Source organism: Protopterus annectens, chromosome 8.part0 (genome assembly GCF_019279795.1).
Source record: "Protopterus annectens isolate FY-2018-M chromosome 8.part0, PAN1.0, whole genome shotgun sequence".
In the NCBI taxonomy this organism is placed as follows: domain Eukaryota; kingdom Metazoa; phylum Chordata; order Ceratodontiformes; family Protopteridae; genus Protopterus; species Protopterus annectens.
Window position 1 is genome coordinate 1,380,642,581 of NC_056741.1, and position 23,118 is coordinate 1,380,665,698.

The window sequence follows — 23,118 nt, forward strand, 5'->3', positions numbered from 1 at the left end:
AAAGCACAACTGCAAGTGGTCAAAACTTTTTCAGATGATATACGAATGTCATTTGGTTTTGATAAATGTGCAAAAGCAACCTTTACAGCAGGAAAGTTGCATCACCAAGAAAACATCAGTCTGGGAAAGGAATGTCATATAAAGGAACTTGAGCATGAGGGAGTATACAAACATTTGGGAAGTGATGAAGGATCAACAATAAAACACGAGTAGATGCGAATAAAACTTAGTATGGAATATTTTAGAAGATTAAAATTAATGCCAAAAACAGCGCTGATATCTAGAAAAAGTCCAAGCTATAAACCAATCTGCTCTTCATGTCTTAACTTACAGTTCTGGAGTGACTAACTGGCCCCAAAAGGTATTGGATCGGCTGGACAGGAAACCAAGGAGGATGCTTCATGTTTATCAAATGAGTGATAAAAATTAGTGCATGCCAAGACTATATGTTCTCCATTCTGGAGGAGGTATGGGCCTCCTCGAAATTGATTACATGTATAAATCTGTAATCGCAGGACTGCATACATATCTACTGACCTCACCAAGACCCAAACGGAGTGAACGTTTTAAAACATGAGGAGAATAAGTCTAAGATGACTTTCCTGCTTAGTTCAGCAGAAGCATATCAGTGTCATGCTGGAATGGAAATCAAACTAGAAGTAGATAAAAAATCAGGCAGCAACCGAATGTGCCAATAAACAAAAGAAAGAATATAAGGTGAAGGATCAGATGAGAAGGCAAGAAATGTGGAAAATGCATAAATACAGTTGCAAGTACAGAAAACACTTGGATCAACCTCATGCGGATCAGGATTGAATGCAGGAATGGTTAAGGGGAGATGAATTTAAAGCAAAAGATGAGAGGTTAATATTGGTGGCCCAGGATAGTAGACTACATACATGTTGGTTTACAAAGTCTACTGAACATGTTTGAGAAACAGACAAATGCAGGTTTTGTAAAACAGAATTGGAAACAGTTGCACATCTTGCTGCTGGGTGTGAGACACTAATGGCAGAAGGCCTGAACACTGAAAGGCATAATAATGTGGCAAGACTGTTGCATCAGGGATTGTGCAAACATTATAATACTGAAGTAGCTGAAAAACACTGGAAGCATAAGCCACAAAAGCATCATAGAAAATGATGAAGTCTACTTCACATGGAATCACCCATTATCAACAGTTCAAAGAACAGATGGAAGAAAACCAGATAAAGTAGTCCAATAAAAGAAGACAAAAGTAGCATTGATCACAGAAATTGCTATACCTAGTGAGTACAGTGTCTGGCATACAAAGAAAGAGAGAAAGACATAAAATACCAGGATTTGCAGGCAGAAAATAGGACATTATGGAAGAAGGATACTCAGGCATTTCCAACAGTAGTAGGAGAAATGGGTCTTATAAAGGAGGAACTTACAATTGTGCTTAGATATGTTACTGATACACGAAACTCCATATGAATTGCAGGAATCACTACTGGGCACATTGTGGGTGCTGCAAAAAGCACTTCTGGCAAATATCGAAGATCGAAACAATACTAATTTCACAAACTCGAAACAATACTAATTTCACAAACTTTAACTATACTTTGACTTAGGAATTGGGTCCATTCCTGTCATGGTATTAGAAACCCAAAAGACATGGAGAAATTACAAAAGGGAGAAACCACTGTACCAGCATGATGACATTTCCGTACACTAGATCAAAGCATCATGTCAAACTGCACTTGGGTTGGTGTCTGAACAATGAAGGCAGAACAGAACTAACAGTCTTACCACTCCAAGAACTGAGAAGAAGATAACTGCAGCAAGAGATGCATAAGCAGTATAGGCACTGGCGTTGATATCAGGGTGCCGTTTCTGATACAACTTCAGCATGCAGAGCCCAGCAATCATGTACATGAAGGAAGTGTCTGAAAAGAAGAAAAATACAAGTTAACAACATACTTCAATATTTGTCTATTTTTCAGCCTACAAAACGGACTGAAATTTGGCAGCTGGTCACCATCAGGCTCTTCTACACATTGGCCTTAAGTTTACTGCAATGTGTTCTATATGTTTCAGGTACTCTTTCTGCAAATCCAGTACAATTTATATTTATGTTTTCCTGAATAAAAATCTATACCTTTTTAAACCAATACATTGCTGCAAAAATGTGGTCTACTTGGTAACAAACAGAAAAACAAGTTGCAGGCTAGTCCTGAAGGCTGAAAACAAGACTGTGTTATCTTGCTCCTATTAAACTGGTGATTTGTAGTTTGATTCCCTTGCATTACAAAAGAAAAAAAAAATCACTCTAGCACCAAGTAGCCACGTGCGTTTCCTCCCACATCCCAAAGACATGCTGCAGATGGATTGGACACACCAAACTGGCCCTAGGTGTAAGTGCGCGTGTGTGTGTGTGCCTTCTGTGGAAGGCTGGGTGCCGGGCTGGCAACTTGACACTGTAAAACTCCACTGCCAATCATGAGTGGACAGGTGATCCACTGTGGTGACCCCTAACCAGGGAAAAAGCCGAAAGAAGAAGAAGACTCTAGCACCAAGCACTTAGGAATTCCTGCCACATTGTTAAGGACTGTCTCATGACTCAAGGCTCACCTTTCTTTCTTTTCATAACCTAATTCCTCAAAATAGCTCATTTTAATCATCAAAACTCTCTGACCAAATAAGTTACAGCTTTGTTAACTTTCCAGTGCTTGGGCATTTTCACCCAAGGGTTCAAAATATAAACCTAAGTCTTTATGTAAAGCTCACATCCATCCATACCCAAATATTTTTACTTTAGCTATGTCCTTTGTTTTCTATGCTTACTCCACAACTCATTTCTTCTGCTGTATATTTTTTGATAATATAAGACAAAAGCAATCGCAAATCTAAAGAAGCAGGCACTACATTAAGAAACAATAAATCAGCAAGTTTTGACTCGCAGCTTATTTTAAACACTTAATTGACATCACATATATTTTAACGAATAGTCTGAAATAGCTACCAAAATATTGTAATTCAAACAAAAAATAGCTGCATACCATTTATTATTACATAGACCTATAGTGATGAAAAGTGCAAGACCAGAAATACACAATCGCTATTAAACTTGTATAGTGTTATACTGAGTGCTATTTCAAGACTGAGTTGCTCCAGTTTACCAAAGTGTCACAGACACATGAAGTTGTCTCATCACTTTTTCCTCTTCCTACCCATAACTAAGCCTTTTCAAATGTTCCACCTCACCCCACTACTGCTATGAATCTGACAAATTATTCCATTAACTTACCACCCTTTCAACAGAGGAATGTTTTCAAAAGCCCAGTTTGAACTGGCTTCATCTAATGTAGTAGTCACTAAACTTTCCAACAAGCCTAATTTCAAAGATTTGCATTACTGCTTTATTTCTACAAAACAAATTTCATGCTCCCCTAAGCATATCTTCACATGACATTTCTTTCATCTTTATCACTGCTCGGGTCTTTTTATTTATTTATTTTGTATTTGTCTACCAGGTGGGTGGACTGATTTAATACCACTTTTCAATAAAGATCAGGGCCAACCAACTTAATAGTGTAACACAACAGTAACAGAAAATAATTTGCAGTTGCAATATAACCGAACAGCTGAACATCTGTACCAAATATACAAGTATAGCAATATTCATACAGGTACAGCATTTGACAGTATGGGATTAACAGACATTGTAATGAAAGTTAGAACATAGACAAGTAAAACAGTATTAAATAAATCAAAGAAATTCTACTGTATATACTGAAGAATCACTCTGTACTGAGTGACAGTGAATTAATAAATTTGTGGAGAGACTACGTCTAAAATGGTTTGTTAAAACATTTACAGTAAACTCTCAGTTAACCGGCACCCATGGGGATTGGCAGATGATGGGATAACTGTAGTCTGGGTGAGATTGGGATCCCCTAATTAAGGATATTAAATCCTCTGCCAGAGTAAGCATTTGTGAACTAGAAGTGGGCCTGTGTGAGGGGGGCTTAACAGGCACTGATTTAACAGTTTTGGCTGCTTTAGCCCTGGCAAAGGCCTTAATAGACATGGCTGCAGGAGGCCTAGCAGCACCACGTGCTGGGGTAGAGACATCCAAAGAGATGGTGTCTGATAAATCACTAGGAACCACAGTAATAGGTAAAACTTCTGAGGCCGATTCAACTAAGGTAGCAGGAGCCTCAGTAGTAGTCATGGATTCGGCTGAAGATTGACCGGTATTCTCGGTTTCGGCCGAAACCGAGACACTCGCGGCTTGCTTAACCGTGGTTTCGGCCGAAACCACGGACCACGAGTGTCGGTCTTTTTCTTTGCGTTTTTTAACAATTTGGGTAGTCGGAGGATCCGACGGCATAATGTACGCAAAATCTGAGCCGAAAAACTGTTCAGCAAACTCCGACCGACGCCTAAGCGTTCGTCGGTTGAAGGAAGCACAGGCCGAACAGGCTGCTACGTCGTGGTCTGGGCCTAAGCAAGGCAGACAGTAAGAGTGGAAATCTTTATGAGGTATTTGTTTCCCACAAGTTAAACAGTTATTGACTTTTTCTGACATCGGCTGAGGCAAGAAAGAGTCCCCAACGGGGTACTTAGCTTTTTAGAAGTCTTCGAAGTAGTATTCGGTAGTAGTAATCTCAGGATCTGACCGACCGGCACTTGCGAACAGCTTCTGCTTCGGGCGCCACGCGGCAAGAAAGACTGAGGAAAATGGCGTCGGCTGATGCCTTTATACCCGAAGACCAGCAGAGATGACGTCGGGTGAAGTGCGACATCAGCCGAAGCCGGACCCAGACTTTGGAATCCGGCCGACCGAAGGGCTGCCTGATGACAGGACAACCCATTTGTTATGACTGCAGATGCTACCTTGAAGGACATCTGTAGTTTCTGGTTACTTGAGAGCTATTATTAAAAATATGACTGACTAATGCTCTACCCTACACTAATTGTTTGGTTTGACTTGTTCACAGGTTGGGGGAGAGAGGGAATTTATTCCTATCTTCCTTTTTAGAAATCCAAAACTCTAAGAATGTAAGGTATGTTTCTGCGGGGGGAAAACAAAGTGCAACAAGTGAAAATTGTACTGTATTTCTTCGATATTTGTTGCCGGTTGCTTGAGTTCCGGTTAACTGAGCATTTAGTGTACAATGAAAAGTGCTGAATCATTGGGATGTTAGTGGTGGTTAAATCAGGGCTTTTGATAGTCAACAGCAGCTTGACCTTCTTCTACCTTTAAGGCCTCCAGAACTGAACAGAGTACATTATTATATTAGTAAACACATGCCTAAGAGATGACCGGTACCACCTTCTTACCCTTGGAAGCTACACCCCAAATATAAAGCCTAACATTGTGTATATTTTCACTTTAATACATGTATTGTGCAACAGCATGTGGGACATGACTCAAAAAGGTGACAGGACTAGCCCACCTACCCAGTTAATAAAGATTAAATAAAACAAACTGAAACCCTCTTGTACTACACTAAATGGTTCAAACATTCAATAATAATACTAACAATGCTGAAAGTACTGCCCCAGGTTCTCTCTCTGTCCCTCCATCCTCCAAACCGGGATGCACCACTGTGCACTAGAAAGTGTTGAAGCAGAGTTATCACCTCTAAGTCCATACTTCCTCTGTCTCTCTGGAGCTCTCACCAAGTTTGTGTTCTCATCAGACAGTATCACTCCATTTTGATGCCATCTCTAAACTTCCCTGTTCAGTGAAAGGTCAAATGCATTAAAATAGGGTGGACTACATCAACCCCCTTGGGACACCACTGCTACACCCTCTCTCAGACGGGTGCCCAATACTATTCTCATTGATCTGCATTCTAGACATTGTTCGACTCACTAGCAGCCTGTTGCACCCATACCGAACTCCTTATTTCACAAGAAACCCTGTGGTAGGGAACACAGTCCAAGGCTTTACTGAAATAGAGACAGATCACACGTACAGTGCTCTCTCTGTTCTCTATAGCAATCTATGGAACTGGATCAAATATGCTTCATGAGATCTACTTGCTGTAACTTCATGCCGGCATTTGTTAAACTTCCCATTCTAATATAAGAACCTCATCTGTTTTGACTCCAAGATTACATCCAATATTTGATTCACCACTGAAAGTGTCTTTCTGGCCTGTAGATTCTTGGGTTGGTTCTTGTGCAATCTTTGAAGAAATGTATCATTGCTGCTTTCTCTCAGTCCCTCAGATCCACCCCTTTTAAGGGATCATTTGAACTACTCCATCATTTGTTAAACCAGTGTCACAGCGCTCCTTCTAGGACCTTGTTGATCATCAATGAGTAGTAGTAGTTTAATATTCTCAGCAACTGCCTGACCTCTTACACATTTTACTTTCCTAAGCCTATTCAAATGTTTCACGTCCTCTGTCTTTCCCCAACGTACTGACAAAGTCTTATCCTCCATTTGTGTTTGCTGCCAGTCTTTTTACCCTGCTCCTTCTTAAATGTGTTGCTGCCTTGTTTCTTGCCTCTTCATAACATTCTCAACTGGTTCTAACTTTGTTTTATTCCCTATATTCCTACTCATTGTCTTAATAGATAACTTCACCTTCCTAATGACCCATACTAGTTTCCTCCTCTCCCCTCTCTTTGCTTTTGCATTCTTTTTTTTTCATACGACCAAAAAGCTTCTTGCCCATTAAGTTCTACTTTCTCAAAGTTAGGAATATAGCAATTTTCATCATCTGGGCTTTATGGGTATGACTCGCTCCTTTTCCGTGGCCACTGTGAACTACAAGCTTGCACAGTCACTGTTTACAAGTGAAGCCCTAAAATGTACATCCTGTAAATCAATTACTGCTTCTTTTTTTTTTCTTTTTTTGCAGAGAATTTGATTCACAACGGTCTTGTTCCTGCTTTCAACCACTTCCTTTGGTCTGAATCTTTTCTAGGTTGAACAACATGATCGGCTTGTTTTCTCTGCCCATCCTTAATGATAAAATGCTTCAGCTTAATTCAAACAAATTAAGGTCTCACAGCATAACCACTCTTTTCTTTTATGCCCATTCCTTAATTATGTTCTTTACCAAATCCTCATTCCTGACAGTTGTACATAGAAACCTGCAAAGGGTTTCAATAAACTAACTCATTTTATGCCCCAAGGAACTAACCTTCTATAGCACCTTCCCTATTGTACTTAAAACTGCTCCAATCCCTCTCACCATTTTCTCCAAGTCCTACCACTCCCTGTACTATATATTCCCCTCCAATCAACTGCAAATGAAAAACACCTTCTACCGTTACCTACCTTGTTGGTTCCAAATACTATGTACCCTGTGATTAAAATGTCCAGTCTTCTTGTGCTAGTTCCATGCTTCAATTATCTTAACCACTTTGGCTTCATTACCAATTACTAGTGTTCCCAGCTCATCCTTCTTGTTGCTTAGGCTTCTAGTACAGATTTGCACAACCCAGACCTTCTAACCACTGGATGCCTCTTTCTAGCATCACTCACTCTCTCTGTCTCCTTTTTTTTTCCACATTACCCTTCTCAACATCCCTGTATCTTTTATTTATACAGTCTGTCAGGTCTTATTCTTTTCCCTTCCCTTCTTTGCCGTTTCCATATTTCCCATGTTCCCTTTCAATGTATTTTCACCACTTTCCTTATTATTTACCTGTTACCCCCCCTTTTCTCCCACCTTTCTCTGATGTCTTCATCTTCGCTACTGTCCTTTGCAGTTGCCTTCTCATCTCTGTTGTACTTTCCTCATCCATTTCCCAGCACCCCTTCTCCAATGTATCTAGTTTCCTACAATTTTCATTTCTCAGATTTTTTGTTTTTACTCCTCCCTAGCCTTGCCCATAGGTTCATAGGTTGGTACTAGGCTATCAGCCCTAGGGCCTATACAAGCCTAGCCATAACAATTCCCTGGCTATTTCTTCCCACACTATTTACTTCCCTGGACCCCTGTCTAGCAGGGCGACTGACGTGATCCCCGGGGTGAATTTCCTTTCTCCCATCCAATCGTCAAGGTTCCTTTTGAAGAGGACCAAAGAGGCACTCTCTGCTTGACATATATGGGCAATCTATTCCAGAGTCTGGGGAGTCTCTGGGTCAGGAACCTATCCCTCCAGCATGTTTTGTTTATTGTGATGACAAGGTTTAGATCCCTGGAGCGTGTGGCTCTGAGGGATTGGGATTTCTTTAAGTGTAGCATGTCCAACAGCTCTGGGTTTGACATGGCCTTGTATGTTAAGCAAAGATCGCCTCTGAGTAGACGATATGCGACAGAGTATAGCTGGAGTTTTTTAAGGCGGTCGGCATAGGGCATCTGCTTTAGGCCTGTGATTCTTTTAGTGATGTATTTCTGTGGCCTTTCGAGTTGTTGCAGATGTCTTGAGAGGTACATACCAAATGGGGCATTGTATTCTATAATGGGTCTAATGAGGGATGAGTACAGTGGGACAATGACTTCCATTTTCTGGATGAAAAGCCCTTAGTGATGAGGTGTGCCACATAGAAGGATTATCTGACTGTTGTGGCGATGTGGTTATCGAAGGTGAGACCACTGTCAACCTGTGCCCCTAAGTCTCTTATCAAACTTTCGGTGTTTAGTGTACTGCCACCTATATGGTAATTCACGGATACATGTTTTTTCCCAAAGGGGATAACTATACATTTCTTGGCATTGAGCTTGAGCCCATAGCTCTGGCACCAAGCATCTGTTTCTGTAAGGCCCTTTTGTAGAGTATCCACATCATTTGGGGATTCAATAATGGCTCCCAGTTTGCAGTCATCTGCAAACTTTGTTATCCAGAGTCCCTTAGTGTTGGCCTGTACTTCAGAGAAGTAGATGCCAAACAAGAGCGGTCCCAGGACTGAACCCTGAGGTACTCCACTTGTCACTTGTCTGGAGCTGGATTTGGAGTCGGCTACTTTTACAGTGTGGGTTCTATCAGTAAGCCAGTTAGCAACCCATTGGGTGACGTAGGGATTAATGCCCAGCTTAGTAAGTTTATCTATGATTCCAGAGTAGGGGATGGTGTCAAAGGCCTTGGCAAGGTCTAGATAGGCCGTGTGGACCACCTTAACCTTGTCTATCCCTTTGGGTTCTGATTCGAAGAAGTCAATCAAGTTCAGGAGACAAGATCGGCCCTTCATGAACCCAAACTGGGTGTGGTCCAGTGTTTGAAGGTTGCCAATGTCTTTGTTTATAAGTTCCATGATAATACGCTCCATGGCCTTGCAGATAAGGCTTGTCAGACTGATGGGACGGTAGTTTCCGGGATCCAAGGTGGATCCCCCTTTGTGGAGTGGGATAACTGTAGCTGTCCTCCACTCAGTGGGCATGAAGCCTGAGGTGAGGCTATGATTATACACGACACTTAGGTGAGGTGCCAGTTCATTTTGTAGTTCATGTAGTACACAGCCTGGGATGTCGTCTGTTCCCATGGATGCTGTATTCTTAGCTTTGAAGAGTGTGTTTTTTTACCTATGTGGCCATTATTACCAGAATTTGGCAATCTTTCGGTATTGAGATGGGCCCTTTAGGGGGTGAGAGGGGGGTGAAGTTTGCACTGAATCGATTTCCAGGATATTGGCAATATCATTGGGATCAGTATATTTAATGCCATTCTGTTGTAGCTCAGAGCAGATCAGAGCATTGCCATTTAGATTATTGACATAGCTATAGAATGCCTTGTGGTTGTCTTTGGAATCTTTGGCAATTTTATTTTCGTAACTAGCTTTGGAGGATTTTATGAGGGATCTCAGCTTCTTACTGAGGCTGGTAAGGGAGTTTTTTGCATCCTGGGATTTTCCTCTTTTCTGCAACAGTTTCTTCCTGTGCATGGAAAAATCCAGTTTGCAGTGCTTTGCAAACATATGTACACAAGACCAAGTTGCTGCCTCTAGAATGCTTCTAGAGTCCAGTCCTTTCCAATATGCTACCAAAGAGGATAAGTCTCTGGTGGAATGTACCTTAACCTTCCCGAAATAGAGTTAATGTGGTGGGAATAACAAAAAAGCAGCAGAGGACAACCAATGAACAGTTCTTTGCTTAAAGACAAGATGACCCTTTTTAGCCCCAGAATAAGAAGCAAATGGCTGTTCAGAGCTGATGTCAAAATATTACCCAAGTTTCCTGTGCACATCCAAGGTATGCAGACGACTATTCTCCCTTGTTTTCAGGTTCTGGAAAGAAAACTGAGGGATTAATGGCTTAATTCAGGGTAAATTCAGAAACAACTTTTGTCATGAAAAATGGATTACTATGTATAATAACTCTGTCCTTCTGGAAAATCAAACAAAGACAGAAAATGAGAGTGATACCCATGGACAGACAAGTTGCAATGGCTGCAAGACGCACCTTGACAGATGCATAAGACAAGCCATCCTTGAGTAACAAACGCAAATATTTTAAAGCCAGAGGGGTCGACACCACAAAGGGCCCTCTGACATTGGTTAGGCACCACCAAGCAAACCTCTTAGTTAGAATCCCTAGAGGAATTAACAGACATAGTAAATATCATGCATATTAAAATAAAAGGCTGCCCTACACATTATTATTCTAAATAAAACAAAAAGAAAACACAAGTATACAATAATAAAAGTTGAAGGGAAGTTCCCAAAGGAATCCTATCTGAGTTTAGCAGCTGTAATCCACAAATGGAGACCGCTGAAGAGACCCAACTGTGTACTTCCTACAGCTGACACAAAAGACAAAACAGCTGACTTTCTGTAACAGGGCTTAGGCTTCCCCTGAAGAGAAGGGTTCAGCCAATACTCTCGTCACAAAAAGTTTGGAAAACTGCCACTGTGGATGGGTGTTCAGGCACAGAACCCATATGCCACTGAGGCAGTGTGACTAAAGAACATATGCAAGTACAGGCTTATGACTTCACTGGACCTCTCTCCTGCCTCAACCACAGTATCCATCCCAACAGAGGAACAATCTAGTCATTAGCTGGCCCGCTCTGGTGAGAGTTAATCTAGTTTCAATAAAGTCCTCATCCTTCCTTGGCTCCCCCTGCCTCCTCCTTGTAATATAAATACTAGAATCTCCACCACAAATCCATTTCTCCTTAGAAGGTAGAAACTATCTTTCCCATTATAGTTTTTCTCTTCCTGACCACCTGCTTCTCCTGGCTAATCCTTCTGCCTTCATCCTTAATAAATCGCCACACCTTTCCTCGTCTGTCCATTTCCTTCCTGCTTTATCTCTCAAGTGTTCCCAACTGCCAAGCTGCCTTTGACATCACCTCCCCATTCTCTCTCTCTCTGTAATATCCCCATCATTTCCACCGACTTGCTTCTCAAAAGCTCCTTGCCTCTCATCTTTCAGCTGCCCTCACTCCTAAAGGTCACCATCTTTCTACTTCTCTCCTAAATACGAAGTGTCTCAGCTCTCTCTCTCGTCTGCTTCCTTCCCCCCACCTGTATATTTCTAGTCTCTTCCTTAACCTTGTATTCCTGCCTTCTTCCATCCTGATGACACCTACCTGCCAGTCTGAACCCTTGCTAACCATCTCACTACCTTCTCTAGCTTCTAGGCTCTGTTCTGAAACTCCTCCAATATGCCCGCATCCTCTATCACCAGAGAACCCAGCTTACACCCTACCATGCAACCTGAACATCCAACTCATCATCTCCACCCCAGCTTCACCACTCCTTCCTTCTTGCTTCATTTTACTTCCATAAACATGCACTTTCCCCTAACCTTGGTTCTTGGCCAATCTACAGTATTTTAATTGTGTTCTTTTTTTACCCCTGTCCAGGATACTGGACTGTACTTCCTCCTAATGGTTTGCTAACCTAAAGAACTCACCATTTCTTTGTTTAGTGTTATACACTGGGGAAGGATTGTATAACTTTTGAGTGTCTTTGTTTCACAACTAAAGAGCATGACTGATTTATGGCTATAACTGATGGGTATGAATGCCATCTGTAGATAAAAAGTCAATTAAACTATTGCTATTTGGCCACAGTAAAACAGTCAATGATCTGACTTGATAGGAGTACTGTTACACAATGTACTGTATTTGCTGAACTTAGTATAAAGCTATCATTGCTATGGCTTATAACTCAGTGTGTGTGCGCATGTTGGGGTGAATGCTGCAGTGTATCTACTTATTTATTGACATATGATTACTAGGAAAGTCCAACTGGACAGAAGCCCATTTTTAACAGAGGCCCCTGATAGAAAAACTCCAAATTATTACAGAACATTTTAACAACAATAATTTTACAATCTTCAAAATTTAAAACAAAAGCATCTGCAGTTTAAATGATTATAACAAATTGGACATAATATAAAAAGAGAAGCTAAGTCCTCATCATAACGTTCCATCTGTGTTGCCCATTTTCATTATTCCTCAACAGTTGAGTTTGGATCAAACCTTGGATCCGACTTGGCCATCACTTTAGCTTGTGGCCACTAGAAAACTCTCGAGCTCCTCCCTTACTCATAATGCACCATCCCCTAACATACCCCAGATCTTGTTTGCTGGAGCTCAACTTAAGAGGCAGCGATGGCCTTATAAGCTCTTGCTCTTCCAGAAGTCAATGGATGAAAAAAAGACAAGGTGTTGGTGGGAGGGGAGTTGAGGAAGAATGAAAATAGACAAAACAAATGGAACATTATGGTGAGGACATAACTCCTTTATCTGATGTTGTCAATTTTCATTCATTCCTCAACAGATGGGACAGAGTCCTCAGCTAACTAAAACTCCGGGTAGACTCGAAGAAATGACATTCCTGAGCACAGGTGAGCCAAAAGCTGCTCTTCCCCTCGAAATCAGATCCAAATTGTAATGAGTAGTAGAGGTACTAGGATTAGCCTGAGCAGCAGCTGCACAAATGTCATCCATGGATGCCCTTGATAAGAATACTGTAGATGTTGCCATGGACCTGGTTGAATGGGCTCTTAAAGGTTTTGGTAAGGGCAGACCCTACTTGTTGTAGATAAATGATGTACAATTTGTAAGCCATTTTGCCAGGGTTACCTTTGTAACTGGCTTACCCAATTTAGAATACTCAAAGCAGACAAATAACTGATCTGTTTTTCTGATGTCCTTTGATTTATTTAAGTAGAAATATAATTGTCTGTGAATGTCAAATAAGTGCAACATATATTCACATTTGGAAAGAAAACTGGCAGATTAATAAATTGGTTGATGCTGGACTCTGATACCACCTTAGGAAGGAAAGATGGACTGATTCATAATGCCACCCTATGGCTATGAAAAATCAGGTAGTGAGAATTAGAAGATAATCTGGAGTCCTGATATCCTAGCAGAAGTGATAGCCACTAAAAATATAGTCTTCCAGGTCAGAAACTTTAAGTCATATTTTGCTGCTGATTCAAAAGGAGGATGAATTAAGGCCTGCAGTACCAAATATAAGTCCCATGGAGGAGTTGGGCCCTTATAAGTAGGCGTCAAAAGAAGAGTGCCTTTCAAAAAGGCCTTATAAAGTTTTGATGAAGCCAGAGTGGAGTTTTCAACTCCTATATGAAAATTAGAGATGACCACTACCTGAACTCTAACAGCTGAGTAGCTAGCTAGCTAGCTCCTTCACTGAAAGTTGTAGCCAGAAATTCAAGGAGACTATGTACAGCAGCTGAAAAGAGGTCAGTTTGCTTCTGATGTGCCCAAAAGACAAATATTTTCCATTTACTTCTGTAAAGGTTTCTTGTGGAGACTTTGTGAGAAGACAAAAGTATATGACAGACTGGGGAGAGAACATTTCTTCTCTGGTTATTAACTGAAGTGGAGAAACCAGGTTGTCAGCTTTAGGTTTGAGATATCAGGGTGAATTATGTTTGCCAGGTGAGACAGGAGGTCTGGAATCGGATCCAGAATCCAAGGTGGGTAGACTACATGAGGCCAAAGAAATGAGAACCAAATCTGACAAGGACAGTAAGGTGCAATAAGGATGACTTTGCTCTTCATCTGGAAAGTTTTCTGCAGAAATTTGGGGATCAAGGGAGTTGGGGGATATGCATAGAGGAGGACTGGAGGGGCAACTGTGTTGTACTGCATCTCTCAGCAATTCTGCCAGTGGAGAGATTAGGGCAAAGAGCCTATTGCATTTCTTGTTTAGGGAAGATGTAAATAAGTCGCAACAAGCCTGGTCCCACTGGCGAAAAATCATTTCTGCCACTTGCATGTTGACAGATCACTTATGAGGTGGTAGAATAGACCTGCTCAACTTGTCTGCTATCATGCTGGATTTCCCCAGAATGTGCACTGCAATCAGAAACCGGTTGGATGAAATTACCCATTGCCATGCTCTTGCATCTTCTTATCACAAGGGTAAGACCTGATCCAACCTTGTTTGTTGATGTACCAGACTACATTGTCTGTCTGAATCACAATTGTCTCAAAAGGGTGTGAGACTTGGAAGGCCTACAATGCTAAGATCACCTCTCTCATTTTCAGGACACTGAAATAACTGTTGGCCTCTTCATGGGACCACGTGTCTTGTGAGTGTCTTCCCCAGGAAGTGCTCCCCCCCCCCCCCAACTAGAAAGCATCTGTGGTCACTATGGCCTTGGGCTGAAGGAGAATGAAGGGATGGGCCCGTACCTGATCGTATCAAATCCACCATCAAATGCATCTTTTGCATGCTTGAATAATTCTTATCTGGGTGGACATGTGCTGACAAAGAACAGACCATTGTGTTGCTAACATCCATTGAAGAATCCTCATGTGGAATCTTGGTAGGGGAACTAGAACAGCAGCCACCAAAATTGATCCCATGGCTTGTAGGATCAAGTGGGCTAAGACTGTGGAATTGTGAATTATCTTTCTGACCTGGAATCTGACAGTCTGTACTCTTGAGAGAGGAACTGAAGTTGTCATTGAGACTGTGTTGAAAATTGCTCCTATAAACTCCAACGTCTGAGACGGTTCTAACTGAGATTTGCTGTTAATTTATGGTGATCCCCAGAAATCAGCAAGTCTGAAGTACTTTGTTTCGTGCTCTTATCAGTAGATGGCCTGGCTGGGGCAGTAATGAGCCAATCGTCCAAGTACGGAATCACCTGGAATCCCTGCAGTCTCAAGTGAGCTGCTAATACTGCCATGCATCTGTTGAACGCCTTGGGGGCTGTGGTGAGGTCAAAGGACTGTGCAGTGAACAGGTAATGACTAGCTCCCAGCCTGAAGTGTAGGTACCCTTCTGGATTGCCTGTTGAGTTTGATGTGATAGTACTCATCCTGAAGGTCTATCAAGCACATCCACTCATCCTTGTGCAAAAAAGGCAGAATGGACTGAACTGTGACCACCCGAAACTTGTTGTGCTGAACTGACTTGTTCAGACTGCTGAGATTCAAAATTAGTTTCCAGTTCCCTGTTCTTTGGCACTAAAAATAATCTTGAGCAAGTTCTGGATTCTCTCTGGTCTGGTGGGACCTCTTGGCTGACTTTTTTCTAGCAGCTTATGAATTTCTAGTGCTGCTGCTTTCCTCTGACTGGGTGGAACACTGGGAAATTTGCGAACAGGTGGAGGTGGTAGGGAAAATTAAATTATATAACCTCTGGAAAGAAACCTCTGTACCCATGTATCTTTTGTAAGGTCTAGCCAGGCACTCTGGTGCAGGGATAAATGACCCCCCGACTGCTAGGACGCAAGTTGTGTATCATTTGGTTTTATATAATAAACTACAAGTTTGGAGCGTTTCATTGACCTGGAATTATTTTTGTTCGACAAAACTTATTGGATTTATTGTGGGCTATACAGTTTCCAGCTACCTTCACTTTGACTGTGTGCCTTTCCTTCTTTTTGGTGTTTTGGTTGTTCGTGGTTCCTAGTTTGCTTTATCAGTAGTTGTCCTGGATGAAGTAAGTCCTTGAAGGCTGTCATAGCATTCTGAACAGCTAGCATTTCTTTCTGGTTGGTATGTAGATGCATCTGGTTTGGGCTCCATTTGCCTTGAATGCATCTCCCTGCCAGGTGGGTCCCCCAAGCATAGTCTGATGTGTCTGTAGTTAGGGTTTGGGTGGCAGGGGTAGAGTGAATGACAGTCCCTTGTTTTGGTGAAATGTCTCTGCCCACCAAAGAAACTCCTGTTGTAGGCAGGGAATGAGAGGAATCATTGTTTCCAGGCTGTGACAATGTTGACTCCATAAGCTTTTTAGGTACCATTGACATTTCCTTATATGCAGTCTCGCATATGGAATTAGTAGAATGCAGGATGCCATGAACCTTGGGTTTTTGTTTCCATTTGTTTGAAGTATACTGTCAATTGCATTTGTTTGTCTGGCATGAGGTAAGCCATTTGGGCAGTTGTATTCAAGCTTGCACCCAGGAATGCAATTATTTGACAGGGTATCAGATGTGATTTCTTTTCGTTTATGGTGTACCCTAGGCATGCTAGAAACCTTTTTACAAATGCCAGATGTTGAAGAAGAGTGTCCTTGTCCTCTGCCTGAATGAGACAATCGTCCAGATAAGGATAAATTTGAATGTTTTTTTGTCTGCAGAATGAAATTACTGGTGCCAGGCACTTTGTAAAGACCCTGGGCACAGTAAATAAGCCAAAGGGCAGTGCAGAGAATTGGTAATGCAAAAAACCTGCTTTGAAGCGGAGGTATCTTCTGCAAGATTCCCTTACTGGGATATGCAGGTATGCCTCTTTTAAGTCTAGAGTTATCAACCAGGCATTCTTGCTTAGCATAGGCAGTAGCTGTTGTAAAGTCAGCATTTTGAAATGTCCAGGAACGTGTTCAGAATCGATAAGTCCAGTATTTTGGACGCCATGATTTGTCTTTTCTGGGAACCAGGAAAAGTCTTGAATAAAATCCTTGTCCTTTTTCCTTTTCTGGTACCAGTTGAATAGCCCCTATATCCTTGAGGGACATGACTTGTTGCTGGGCCTCTGCCCACTGGTTTTGTGGCAGATTTGGCCATTAGTTTGGAATTGGCAAAGTATGGAAATTAAATCTGTACCCCTGGGATACTATGTTTAATATCCACTTGTCCTGGGTAATTAACCGCCAATTTTGAGCATGAAGTGCTAGTTTTCCCCCTAAGGGGGCTGCCAAAAGATAGGTGCTTGGAGATGGTAGAGGAAAGTCATTGAGGTTGCTTACTGTAGGGTTGTGCTTTGTTACCTCCAGATTTGGAGGTGGAGGCACCCCATTGCTTTGACCTGTAAGATCTCTGTGATTGATATCTGGAGCCTTTTGAGCACCTGGATTTGCCCTGAGTGGCTCTGTTGGACACAGGAAAGGACCAATTCTTAGTAGGCCAGTGCCTACTGAACCTGGGTGGCTGCACTTGCAAGAAATCTTTTACAGTTTGCATAGATTTAGCTTTGTCTTCCATTTTCTTTAAAACCTCTTCTGCCTTATTACCAAACAGACTATCATGCTGTAAAGGGGCATCCAACAATTTAGCTTTAACATGATCAGGCAGATTTTGCTCCTTGAGCCAGGCATGCCTTCTTATCACAGATCCAGTTACAGGGGCCCTGCAAGAGGCCTCCAAGGAATCAAAACCACATTGCAAAGTATGCTTTCCAACCTGTTCTGCTGAATGCAATAAATCCTGTAACTCTTAATTTTCCACACAATCAGAAAGAAAAACATAATTTTCTGTTTCAGCAAGTCTATAACATGCTGTTGATATTTAAGTATATGAAACAGGCAGTTTAAAGCTCTGATTGCCAAGGTTGCAGACGTATAAACCTTCTTACCCCATCTATCCAGCGCCCTGGAATCTCTATCAGAAGGGGTAGGATTTTTGGCTGTAGAAGCCTTAACCCCCTTGGGACCCTGAGAAATAGTCTCAGGATCAGCAGCAGGATTTTTGAAAAGAAATTTGTGGGAGTCAGGAACCCTGTAATATCTGTCTGGCTTACTAGGAGCTGGAGGCAGAAAATCAGGAGCCATGCTGGATTCCGAGAATACATCAACAATGTCTAATACAGGAGGTATTGCCAAAGGCCTATGCTGAGAAAGAAGAAGGAAATCCCTAAGTTTCTTTTTTGATTCAGAGAAGTCCTGACTCTCCCAGTGAAAATGTTCCCTTAAAGTATGCAAAGTCTCTCCAAAAGAGTAATCCTCAGGAGGAGAAGCAGATGGGATGGATTCCTCTGCATCAGAATCCTCATAAGGTGGAATACAATATTCCTGATCAGAAGCGGAATCAGAAGAAATGGAAATGTGATCTGAAGATTCATAATCAGTGCTTTGCCTAGGACTCTTTGCAGGGGGGGGGGGGGGAGTTGGGAACCCCTGATCAAGGTAATTAAATCCTCAGCCATTTTGATCACTTGTTATTTTAGGCATAGGGGCCTGAGCACATGGCTCATGCATCTGTTTTTTAGACAAAGAAGTCGTTTTTGACCTTGTTTTTGTTGATGGCGTCAGTTTAATATAAAAATGTTGAGGCCTGAAAACACCCTCAGAAGCCGGTGCCTGCTCAGTGGCTCCGGACCCATCCAAGGGAGAGACATCCAAGGGTTCAATACTTTGCAAATCTCGTGGCATACCAGACTCCGAATGGGTCTTGGTAGAGGCCTGTGACTCAAAATTAGCTGGTATCAGGGGCTGTGAAAGTGCCGGAGTACCGGCGAACTGGCGACTGGCTTAGCAGAAGCTTCGTCGTTGGGTTTGGACCTCAACAGTCTGTCTCTGTCTTTTTCCTTGCGTTTTTTGTGAACTCCGGTAGTCGGATTGCTAACCGATGACATTTCGGGGTAGTTAAATCTTGAACCAAAATATTTAGAAGCAAAAATATACAGATGCTTAATAGTGCATTGGTTAAATTTAGCACAAAACCAAGAGCAAGGAACATTGTGAACAGGGACTAGGCAAAGAATACAGTACAAATGAAAATCCTTATAAGGTATTTGTTTCCCACAAGTAATGCAATTACTAACTTTTACTGACATTGGTAAGGAGCAAGACAAAGTTTCCCCAACGGGGTACTTAGCATTAGTTTGAAGACTTCGGTTCTGAAACTCAAAAATGAAAATTTCAGGAGTCGGCCGACTGGCACTTGCGAACTGCTTCTGCTTCGGGCACCTTGCAGCAAGAAAGACCGATTAAAATGGCATCAGCTGCATATTTTATACCCCTGACGACCTGACGTCATGGAAGAGGAGACAGCAACCGACGCAGGACCCAAGACTTTGTTATTCAGGCCAACTGAGGGCAACCTGCCAGCAGATTACCCAAATGTAATGACTGCAACAGTGAAACATGAAGAACATCTAATACTTCTTGATGGCAAGGGCAAATCTTACCCAGCTGCTGCAAATCCCCTATATTCTCGCTCTCTCTCTCGTCTTTCGTCTCCAATTCTACATCATAAATGTGGTCTCTAATAATCCTGTGTGTCTATATCGCATGGACTTTTCTCTCCAGTGTGCATATTCCCAATCATTCAAGCCTTTCCCCATGTCCCAAATTCAATGTCCCCCACTCACCTTACTACAAATAACACTTCCCAATGCATATACTCTCCTAATATGGCCCCCAGAATATTCCAGATAATAAAGGTGTACAAGAGCATCATCTCTGCACCTCTAGTGACTATACATTCAATAATGACCCCCAGAATTCTGACAGTCTCTGCCACTCTCTTCTTGCACTGCAGAGTTTGATTCGGTCAAGAGGAAATTACAACTTCCCTATTGTTTTCATTCTGTGCCAACTCTACAAACTAAATCTCCTGCCACATTCTTTCAATCTTTTACATAAAGTGTGCAATCCGAAACCAAAGGTCATCAGTCCTGTTACGGAAAATTAAATTTCCATCAGTAAATACAGGTTTGACAGAATACAAAAGGTGAACAAAACTGTACAGGAATAAAAAGACTGTTTAATTATATTACAGCATAAGGAGCAAATCATAAGGGTAGCTCTTTCAGCAGTAGGGAGCTATTTAACTTTAATCAGGATGCTGCAATGGTGTTCTTTCCTAAGTAGACTGACTGCATCTATATATCTTTATGCATTCCATTTTGCTCTGGTAAGTGTCAAAGCATATTCCAAGGTTGATAAGAAGACACACTTTCTGAGTGCTGACTTGGCTTCTACGGACAGCAGATGTGCTACCTTCTAGCATGTATCAACAGGCTGTTTAATCTGATTAAGACTTTGTTAACACTCTCTGAGCAAGACAAACAGTCCAACCAAATCCTCTGGTATTTGAACTGCTTGGTTAAATCAAATGGCCATCTTATGGTGATTTAACAGTCCAGAGAGAAGACAAGTCTTTCTGGAGCACTGAAAAGCTCAACTTGTGTGTTAAGGCTAACCAGTAATGAAATCAGTGGCATATTTTGACATCATCTAATAATACTTTTTCACGGATGAAATTAATGGATTGATCTGATGAGCACATTGCTAGGTTATCTGCTTGTAATATTTAGGCCATCAGCTAAAATAGAGAGAGAGAGAGAGAGTAACAGAACTTATAAAATTGTGACTAAGCCAGAACCCAATACAAATCCTTGGGGAACCAGAGATTAGAGAGACTAATCATGAAACAGCTTGGTTGATCTATACCATGTATGTGCCCTGATAGACAGCTACAAAAGCAATGTAAAGGGGGTAGAGGGTACAAACTCTGATAGAGCATGTGATGTCATACACAATCAAAAGCTTTTGTTAGGTCACTGAAGAGTGCAACAGCCAATAAAGAAGTTATGTACTCACCATAATGTTCCATGTTTGTTGTCCATCTCGCCGTTCATTCTTAAAATGATGGGTTCAGAGCCAAGGCTGAATACATAGCTGAAAGTCTTAAACCTGGCTCATGGCAAGAAGGTATCCCACAATGCAGTGGTGTAATTCCCCAGATCTTGTTTGCTGCTACTACTAAATGATATGTACACTATATACATATCTACAAATATATACATATATCCAAGTCTATACTATATGTACTGGAATGAGAAATAAGCTAAGACAAAGAACTCCTGAAAGTAGTAAAAAAAATCTACCAGGTCCACAAGGAGTCTTTGGCAGAGGGAAGGAGGGAGGGTTCGTAAGAATGAACATCGAGATGGACAACAAACATGGAACATTATGGTGAGTACATAACTTCTTTATGTTATGTTGTCCTATCTCGCCTTCCTTCTTACAATGATGAGACAGTGTCCCCCTAGCACCTTTACCCTGGGTGGCTCACGGGAGTACACCTTTAAGCACCATGGAACCAAAGGAGGCCCTGTCCCTGGAGGCCAAATCCACTCTGTAATGAGTGATAAAAATATGTGGAGTAGTCCAAGTAGCTGCTGCACAAATATTATCCATGGGAATTCTGGCTTGAAAGGCAGATGACGTACCCATTGCTCTAGTGGAATGAGCCTTCACTTTAAAAGGTAAATCTCTGTGATGTGAGTTATAGATGAATGTAATACAATTAGAAAGCCAATTGGAAAGAGTAGTTTTAGAAACCAAGCTTCCTTTTTTTGCATCAGAAAAGGATACGAGTAATTGGCCAGACTTTCTGAAGTCTTTGATCCTATGCAAATAGAATCTGAGTTGTCCATGCATGTCCAGTTGATGTAATTTGTATTCTGCCTTGCTGGTATGATTAGGAAAAAACACTGGAAGCTCTAGAGATTGGTTTACGTTGTTTGGAGAAGAGACTTTAGGTAGAAATGATGGGTTAGTACGCAAGGATACCCCTATCCTTATGAAAAATCAAATATGGCAGTTTAATAGAAAGAGCTTGCAACTCTTGATGCTCTTTGTAGCAGAAGTTATAGCCACTAGAAACAAGGTCTTCCAGGAAAGGAATTTGAGGTCTGAAGATGACGAGGGCTCAAAAGGTAGTAACATGAGATGAGATCGAACAAAATTTAGATCCCAAGGAGAAAGGGATTCCTTAAAGGCAGGTCTTAATAAGGAGGCACCTTTTAAGAAGGCTCTACACAACCTATGTAACATTAAGTTGGAAGTAAAATCACCAATGTGAAAATTTGAAATTGCAGCGAACTGAACCCTGATGGTTGCTGCAGCTGAGCCTTGTTACAACAGTTCCACCAAAGATCCCAAAATAGAATGAATAGGTGCAGAAAAAGGATGAATATTCCTGTCTTGAGCCCAAAAAGAAACTTCTTCCATTTACTAGAATACAGCTTTCTAGTAGAAGCTTTATGCAAGGACATTAAGATATGTCTAACTGTAGGAGTGAAATTGTGAAGCCTGACTAAATTGGGAAGTGGAGCAGCCAAGCTGTCAATTTTAGGGTGTGGAGAGAAGGATGAAGCTCCCTGACATACGAGTCAGCAGATCTGGCACTGGGTCTAGAGTCTAAGGCTTTTCCTGAAGATGAGGCCAAAGGAAGAGGAACCAAACTTGGCGAGCCCAGAAAGGAGCAATGAGAATTATCCTGCTTCCCGAGTATTGTGCTTTCTGAATTACTCTGGGTATAAGAGGAAATGGAGGAAAAGCATAAAGAAGTCCCGAGGGCCAATCGTGAGCAAGTTTGTCTCTCTGTGTCTCCCCTGGAGGGGGGATTAGGGTAAAGTAGTTGCTGCACTTGGCATTCATGGGAGTGGCAAACAGATCGCAAAAAAGGCTGTCACCATGTTCGGAAAATCATTTCTGCTACATTGTGATTGAGAGACCACTCATGAGGCATTAGGTGCTCAGCTTGTCCACTATCATGTTGGACTTCCCCAGAATGTGCATTGCAATTAGAAAGTGCTGGGAAGAAACTGCCCACTACCAAACTCTTAGGGCTTTTCAACAAAGGGGGTAAGATCTGGTCCCCCCCTGTTTGTTTATGTACCAAACCACAGACATATTGTCTGACTGGATCACAATTGTCCCTAGAGGGAGAGAGTCTTGAAGTGCTTGCAACGCAAGAACCACTGCTCTCCTCTCTAGAACATTTATATATAAGTGAGCCTCGTGTTCTTGCCATGTACCTTGGACTGTTCTTCCCAGATAATGTCCCCCCACCCTATCTGGGAAGCGTCCGTGGTCACTGTAGCTATGGGTTGATGTGGAACAAAGGGTCTGCCTATTGTCACAAGAGTGGAGTGTATCCACCATCTGAAGTCGTTCTTGCAGGATTCTGTTATTCTGATGAGGTGAGACATCGGAAGCTCTTGAAGTGACCATTGGGAGAACAATAGCCACTGAAGGATCCTCATGTGCATTCTGGCAAGAGGGACCAGTGTAAT

General features: G+C 41.8%; 1 protein-coding gene across 1 annotated transcript in view; it reads right to left on the reverse strand.

Annotated features, from left to right (window-relative positions):
• The window catches only part of SIDT2 (SID1 transmembrane family member 2), a 1,446,738-nt gene that overhangs the window by 375,527 nt on the left and 1,048,093 nt on the right, over positions 1 to 23,118 (reverse strand). Inside the window, exon 25 of the mRNA XM_044080965.1 lies at positions 1,774 to 1,910. Coding sequence (XP_043936900.1) covers positions 1,774 to 1,910 — 137 coding nt within the window. The remainder of the gene's footprint in view (positions 1 to 1,773; positions 1,911 to 23,118) is intronic.